Source organism: Camelina sativa, chromosome 7 (genome assembly GCF_000633955.1).
Source record: "Camelina sativa cultivar DH55 chromosome 7, Cs, whole genome shotgun sequence".
NCBI classification, from domain to species: domain Eukaryota; kingdom Viridiplantae; phylum Streptophyta; class Magnoliopsida; order Brassicales; family Brassicaceae; genus Camelina; species Camelina sativa.
In genome coordinates, this window is record NC_025691.1 from 4133926 (window position 1) to 4142005 (window position 8080).

The following is an 8080-nucleotide window of genomic DNA, read 5'->3' on the forward strand; positions in this document are numbered from 1 at the left end:
TCATGTTGCAATAATGCATAGGACAAAATTAATTACAATTAATATGCTTTATAACTGTATTTATTGCCATGAATATGTTTACTCAGAATAATGTGTCAATGGAATTCCTTACAAACTTAATAAAATATTTAATGTATTATATAAGATTCAGTGCCACATAAATAATAATAAAGAAAACGAACGCACTATATGTCTTTCTTTTCCTATCATTTCCCATGATATTTTTTTTATTCTTATGAAGTTTTTTTTAAATGATGTCAAGCAGTATGATGATTAACAGATTAATTTCTCTATGACTATTTGAAGAAATCGTTTACAAAACCATGTCAATGTTTTTTTTTTGGTATCAGAGTCTTGTCAATGTTTATTAGCCTCTTTCAAAGGATTATGTTTTATGATAGTCATGATTTAAAGTTTTTGTATTGTTTTGTAATGTGATTTTTTTAACTTTTAAACTATAGTTGGAAGTCATTAGTGATGAAGATGAGCCCAATGCTCGACGTAAAGCATAATCCCTTTGGCTTTGAACATTTACTCATAATATTATAGTTGTAGGTACCTTAGATGTTTCTTCTTAAGTCCTCTGATCTTCAACTAAAATAAATTTCTAAGTTTATGTTTCATACATTTGTTTTGTTTTTCGTTTTTAAAAGTTCTTTATCCCTATTACAAAAAAAAAAAAAAAATTATTTTGCATATTGATAAAAAAAGTCATGCTGCAGAACACATACTTCTTTATGCCTCTTTGTAATGCATATATACATGGTCAAAAGTTCACATACTTCTTTATGCCTCTTTGGAATCACTTCCCAAACTTTACCGAGACCTATTATAAAATATTTAATATATATATATATATATATAAATATTGTAAACTCAATACTTTCATCATAGATATATATCAATCGTTAAAAGTAGTATAAATTAACAAGTAGAAAAACCTGTACAAAAGCAAGACTACTTTTATATCGCATTGATATTGTTTGAGTTACCAATCATACCTCATGTCTATTTTCTTGTAACCCTTACTACATCCGTCGTTATACTGAGAAAAACTTACACCATTATTTCCAATGGTTATCTAAATTTTTTTTGTTTCAATTTTGTATTTTACATTTAGGGTATAATTTTGAAGTGATATGACTTAGTATTTAGAGTATAAAATTAAATGTCATGATGCTATTTTAGTATTTTAGAATTTTAGGAAGGATGTGCTAAATTTAAAACTAAAATGCAATTTGTGAAAATTGTCATTCTTTTAACACACTTCATAATTATATATTTATAAATTCTTTTCAAGGCATATATAAATAATAACATGTATATTTCATATATAATTTAATGAAAATTTGATTTTACTTACAAAACATTTAATTTTATAATCCACACATAGCATGGGTAACTTTCTAGTCTTAAATATTAGTATAAGATTGTCAAACTTTTATAAGGTCATAAGCAAATGAAAAAAATATCACATAGATATTTATGAAATATGATGAAAATGATCATTCATTCCTCTATTTTCCGAGAAATTGCAAAATCAGGAACAGAAACGTGACTAAACAAAAATACAAAAATTCAAAAAAAAAAATCAATTGGGCAAGAAAATCATGGCCACGTTTTGTTGATAGCGTACGAACGCGCCAGAAAATTAGCAAATAAAATATAACTGAAAAAAAAATATAGAAAACAAAGCAGTTGTGTTTGATCATGATGATCCAGTAAAGGATTTATGTAGTTCCTTCAAATGCAAGGTTGACAAGCGTAGTAGGATTGATGAACCCTAATTTGATCAACGGAACAAATCTCCACAAAGGATCTTCGGTTTTCGTGAAAAGTGAAGAAAGCAATAAACGAGTCCAATGGAGATTCTCAATCCAGGAGAGATCTTTAAGAACGCCTCAAGTCACTGCTTCTTCTACAACAGAGACAAAGGTTAGTGATAACAAGGCTTTTTGAGTCTAGATAACTCTCTGCTTTTGTGTGTTTTGCATCCTTAAGCTTGAAAACACAGGCAACGAAGTTCAATACGACGGCGTATGAAGACAAAATGTTGACCAACTATGTTCCTGTATACGTCATGCTTCAGCTTGGAGTCATCACGAACGATAACGTTCTTGAAAACGAAGAGAAACTCAAGAAACAGCTCAAGAAACTGAAACAGAGTCAAGTAGATGGAGTGATGGTTGATGTGTGGTGGGGAATCGTTGAATCAAAAGGTCCAAAGCAATACCAGTGGAGTGCTTACAGGAGCTTGTTTGAGATCGTGCAAAGCTTTGGACTGAAACTACAAGCTATAATGTCGTTTCATAGATGTGGAGGGAACATAGGAGACGATGTTAACATCCCGATACCGAAATGGGTGCTCGAAGTCGGTGATTCGAATCCAGATATCTTCTATACGAACAAGAGTGGTAACAGAAACAAAGAGTGTTTGTCTCTCTCTGTAGATAACTTGTCTCTTTTCCAAGGAAGAACAGCTGTTGAGGTATGAAGAAAACTCTTGAATTTGCAACCCTAGGAGAGTTGCGTTTATATATTTATATATTCCTTGCTCTGTTTGCTAGATGTACAGAGACTACATGAAGAGCTTTAGAGAGAACATGGAAGATTTAATTAGCTCTGGAGTCATAATAGACATTGAAGTAGGGCTTGGTCCTGCTGGAGAGCTTAGATATCCTTCTTACAGTGAGACTCAAGGATGGGTTTTTCCAGGAATTGGAGAATTTCAAGTAAGAAAAAATGAAAATAAGACTCTTAATTTCTTTAGGGTTTGAAAAAAGGAAAACAGAGCTTTTACAAGTTTATGTTATATGGTCTTTTTTCAATCTCACAGTGTTATGACAAGTATCTTAGATCAGATTATGAAGAGGAAGTTAGAAGAATTGGGCATCCTGAATGGAAACTTCCAGAAAATGCAGGGGAATACAATAACCTTCCAGAAGAAACCGAGTTTTTCGAGTACTCGAATGGGACTTACCTTAAGGAAGAAGGACAATTCTTCTTGTCATGGTACTCCAGAAAGTTACTTCTCCATGGTGATCAGATTCTTGATGAAGCTAATAAAGTGTTTCTTGGGTGTAAACTCAAGTTAGCTGCAAAAGTAAATCAAAAATCTTGTAGGGTTTATCTTAATGCATTAGAAACATGATCAAAAAATTTATAGTTTTTTTTTTGTATCGTCCTGATTTATCTATCAGGTCTCTGGAATCCATTGGTGGTACAAAACTGAAAGTCATGCTGCAGAACTTACAGCGGGTTATTACAATCTCAAAAACAGAGACGGGTACCGTGCAATGGCGAAAATGATGCGTAGACATCACGCTATCTTGAATTTCACTTGCCTAGAGATGAGAAACACAGAACAACCAGCAATAGCTAAGAGTGGACCGCAAGAACTTGTTCAGCAAGTAAGAAAATTGATCTCATTAAATAACACACTCTTGTTTGTATGCTACTTAGAATGGTTTCCTTTTGAAGGTTTTGAGCTGTGGATGGAGTGAAGGTATTGAAGTTGCGGGTGAAAATGCGCTCCCGAGATTCGATAGAGATGGATATAACCAGATTATACTAAACGCACGACCTAATGGGATTAACCAAGATGGTAAACCGAGGATGTTCGGCTTCACATATCTCCGATTATCTGATAAGCTTCTCAGCGAACCGAATTTCTCAACGTTTAAAACGTTCTTGAAACGAATGCACGCGAACCAAGTAAGCAATCCAAAAAGCCTTCCTAGAGAACTGTCTTTGATTCAAGATTCATTCAGATTTTTTTGAAGTTGTATTTGTTTTATGTTTCAGGAGTATTGTTCAGAGCCTGAAAGGTACAATCACAAGCTGTTTCCATTGGAAAGATCGAGAAACGATGAATCGTTGGAGAAGTTTATGGAAGAAACAGAACCAATTGATCCATTTCCATGGCTGGCAGAGACAGACACGAGTATTAGACCTTATGAAAGTGTACTGTCTAGACTGCGAAGCACATTCTTGAGGAAGAAGTCTTAGAGAATGCTTAGCGAAAAATCTAGCCTTACAATATTTCTGAGATAAATATGTAAAAAAAAATGAAAAAGTGAATACGTAAATATGTATACTTGAGATAAATATATAACAGTAAATATATCACCCTATGATAAGCTTTAGTTTCTTCATATAAACTCTAACTCTCTCGTGTGTTGACCAAAAAAAAAAAAAAAACTCTTAACTCTCTACACTATAAGGATGAAGATTGGTTCAAAAAAAAAAAAAAAACTCTCAAGGGTGAACATGAAATACAGTAATACACAACAAATAAGAAATATTTATTAGCTCTAACAGGATTTGACAACTTAAGACATTTTGAAAAACATCAAAAAGCAGTTTTTTACAAAGGAATAAGAACTACTCTTTTGGTCGGATTTTAGGCCGGAGCTTTGTGCAATTTTCTAGGAATGACGTCCTATTTCCCCTCGAAACTATCATATCGTACCAGATTCACATCAAACTTTAACCTCGTTCTATATCTCCCACAAACTTAACTAATCTACCTATTTTTCCCCGAATTGATAGTTTTATTGCTATTTCTCCGTCGTATTAAAACTTATCATCTAATTCTCCATAAATATGGTTTGTATAGTTTATTGTTGGTTTAATATTTACTTAACCAATTAACAAATCCTACTAACCAGATTAAACCTTACTTGAACCCAATTTTAAAATTAAACTCATTAAACCAGGTGAAGAAAACAAAAAATTTAACCAAAATTAAAAAAAAAGAAAAACAGAAAAAGCTTGACCAAAAAAAAACAATTGAGATATCCAATCTCACCCAAAAAGAAGTTAAAATCTTTAGAATTAATCCCAAGTGAGTGAAATCTCAATCTCTCTTCCTGTCCGTATTGGCTCTGTCTCTCTCTCTCTCTCTCACTCCCTCATCATCTCTCTAAGATTTCAAATTCAGCTCAAATTTCTTCGTTTGGTGTGTGAAAATTTTCCTATATTCATGGCTCACCATTGCTGCTCTCGGTTCTTGGACCTCTCACGGTTCAGAGGTAGTGACTGTAATCGATTTTAATATTAGGTTTTGTGATTTACTGTAATTCTTTTTTTTACACGACGTTCCACTTTGGATAGAACCAGATCGGAGAACGCCAGCGTCGAAGTACATCGATCGAAGAACGCCGACTGTCGTCTCTTCCACTGCCACTGCTGCTGAAGTTAAAAGTATTTGGGGATTTGGTTTTTAGTTTTAATTTGGTGTGAATTAGGTTTCGATTCAATCAGCTCTGTTCATTGTATTTGATTATCTCTCACATGTTTCAATCAACTCGGTACTGTTTCAGATTATAATCTATTTGATGTGAAATCGAAACTATTGAGTTCTCATCTCTTTAGAACTTAGCTTGACCTTGTTGTTTTATGAGCTAACATCTGATTTTGAGTGTTGTGTGAAGCATGAAGCTTGATTCGTTGCTCTTTGGAATCATTTGTTCTTAGATATATCTTTATGCATATGATTTTGAGTGATATAAGAATTCTTTTGTTGTGGATATTTTTTTAGCTTGAAGAACCGGGTGAAGAAGAAGAAGATCTTGGATCAGATTGTTTACGGTCGGATCAAGTTTTTAATGTTTGTCTGGTTTAAAATATTGGTTTTATACCAGATTTACGTCGGTTTTATTAGATTTGGTTAATAAACCATTTAAACCAAAAAAATTGGAGAAATAGCAATAAAACCATTAATTTGGGATGAAATAGGTGGAGCACTTAAGTTTGTGGGAGATATAAAACGAGGTCAAAGTTTGATGTGAATCTGGTACGATATGATAGTTCCGAGGGGAAAATAAGATGTCCTTCCAATTTTCTACTCTATAGTATCACTTGATACTCTTTTTCTTTATTACTCTCTCTCTTACAAAGAATGATGTTTTGGAGTATGTTTTTGTCCCACAAAGATTGATGTTTTGTAAATTTTAAAAAGTAATCATTAAAAATATTTAAAATTTTGAATTATTATTAGTTTAAAATTAAATAATATCTTTTTAGTCAAAGTAAAAAAATATTTAAACTTAATAATCATTATTTTCTTAAAATATGTAAAAAATTCTAAACGTCATTATCATTACTCATTAGTGCATTTTAAACCCACATGCAACAACAGAGCGTGACACAAAAGCTTTCATTTTTTAGTCAAAATGACACAGCTCTCCAAATTACAAAAGTGACTTCGAAATAAGTGAAACGAATTCAGATAAAGAAAATAAAATAGAAACTTAGGTTAAATGATTATACATAGTAAACTGTTTAACACAGTTACCGTCATCAGAAAATATAAATATAGTCAAGGACAAGGACCCACCTGTGAACCATCATTGATCGTGCCACTTTGTCGTCACTTAGCAGCTTCGTCTTTGGCCGCAGTGGCAGAAACGTAATAAGCAACACAGAAGAGGGCATGAAGAAAACACAAAATCCCTCCAATGGAGAGGAAATGGTGATGTGTGAACCCACAAGAGGATCTTGACTTACTGTTCGACATCGTCCCGATCACTATACTCCCGAATCCAACGGCGAATACAATCCTGTGGTTACAATATCCAATCATTCACGTGTCATTATTTTACTTGGACCACACAATTATTATTAATGCCCCCAAAGAAGATTAGATTTGTTGTATTATTAACGTACCAAGTGAGGACGAGACAAACCATAGAGATTTGCCTAGAGGAAGAAGATCTTTGAAACTCGTCTTGAGAGCAAATACAGAGACAGCCTCCGACCAAGTTGAGTAGGACATGAGCTATTACCAATATCGCGGCTGCACCTAGACCGAGCCTAAACGCGTCCTGGCTCGGTTCTCTGCACTCAAACAACCATAGCCTCATGTGCTTCACCTGACATTCACATATGCAACACCACACCGTTTTTAGCATATGCAAGAGGTCCAAGGTCCAAGGTTCTTCGGAAAAACCATTTAATCTCGTAGAGTATATGTGTATGTATATATATTACCTGATTTTGGGCGACTTCAGCTTGGATTCCGAGGATTGCAGCACCTACATCCAAGCCCACAATGACTAAACAAAGAAGAATGCCTACAATCTTTGCCATTTCCAAACTCTTTTAGTAACCAAGAATTAAGTTTAATGGTGAAACTTTGAGAACACAAAATTTTAAAAATGTGAATTAAGATAAGGGAGCTTCTATCTGATGGGGAGAATGTTGGTTGAAGAAGGAATGAGAATGGGTAGTGGGAAAGTTTAATGAGTAATGATCTTTTATGACAAAATGGGTTTATACTTTATATAAAAGAAGTCTTGGGTAAAGTTACGAGGGTGTGGAAGAAAAAGAGGGAGAAAGAGATAGAAGAACCAAAAAGTTGAAATGAAAGAAAAAGATATTTCTCTTGTTATATATATATATATATATATATATATATATATATATATATATATATTTTACTCATTTCTCTTGTTAGATATTTGTATCTTTTAGTAGGGTTTTTTTTTTCTGGCTTATTTCTTTTTGTTAAAATAGGAAATAAGACTACCGTAAAACTTCTATAAATTAATAAGGTCGGGATCATAATATTTTATTCATTTTTAGAGGTTTTAATTTATCGATAAATTAATAATTTATCGATAAATTAATATTTTATTAATTTATGAAGAGATTTTCTTAATTTTATAATTTTGATTTTTTTCTATTACAAAATAATATACTTTTGTTATCATTCATATTTTAAAAGAATTTATTAATTTATAATTTTTGTTATTGTAATAGGATGAACGTCAATTATTTAGTAGATTGTCTAGATACAAATGATAAATGTTAGAAGTTTAGAGTTAAGAAAAAATTGCTAGTACTATCCTTCATAGTAAAGATGAAGTCGAAAAAGATATTGCGATACATTTAGAACCAATTACTAAAGAAGCAATTATCGAATTTAAAACTTTCCATAATTTTTGGATGCGATTTGAGAAGACAACAATGAAAAAGATTATAGATGAGCTCTAACAAGAATGCAAATTAAAGAATAGCCAAACAACAATAGAGTCATATTTCACTATATTTTTTAGATATATATATATATATATAT

The 8080-nt window shown here is 32.4% G+C and overlaps 2 protein-coding genes across 3 annotated transcripts; one reads left to right on the plus strand and one right to left on the minus strand.

Moving 5' to 3' along the window:
- On the plus strand, window positions 1638–4139 carry LOC104700230 (beta-amylase 6). 2 transcript variants are annotated; one of them, XM_019227435.1, is made up of 7 exons: window positions 1638–1935; window positions 2090–2488; window positions 2568–2732; window positions 2837–3103; window positions 3201–3410; window positions 3481–3714; window positions 3805–4139. In XM_019227435.1, the coding sequence occupies exons 1-7, from the start codon at window positions 1777–1779 to the stop codon at window positions 4006–4008; spliced, it is 1638 nt and encodes a 545-aa protein (XP_019082980.1). In that variant the 5' UTR covers window positions 1638–1776; the 3' UTR covers window positions 4009–4139. The 2 variants fall into 2 exon arrangements, with proteins under 2 accessions (XP_019082980.1, XP_010414016.1); XM_010415714.2 differs by having other exon boundaries at window positions 1640–1935; window positions 2015–2488.
- LOC104700231 lies at window positions 6147–7355 on the minus strand. Its single transcript, XM_010415715.2, has 3 exons — window positions 6994–7355; window positions 6670–6875; window positions 6147–6563 (listed from the first exon to the last, which is right to left on the minus strand). Exons 1-3 carry the CDS (start codon window positions 7090–7092, stop codon window positions 6374–6376), a joined length of 495 nt encoding a protein of 164 aa, XP_010414017.1. The 5' UTR covers window positions 7093–7355; the 3' UTR covers window positions 6147–6373.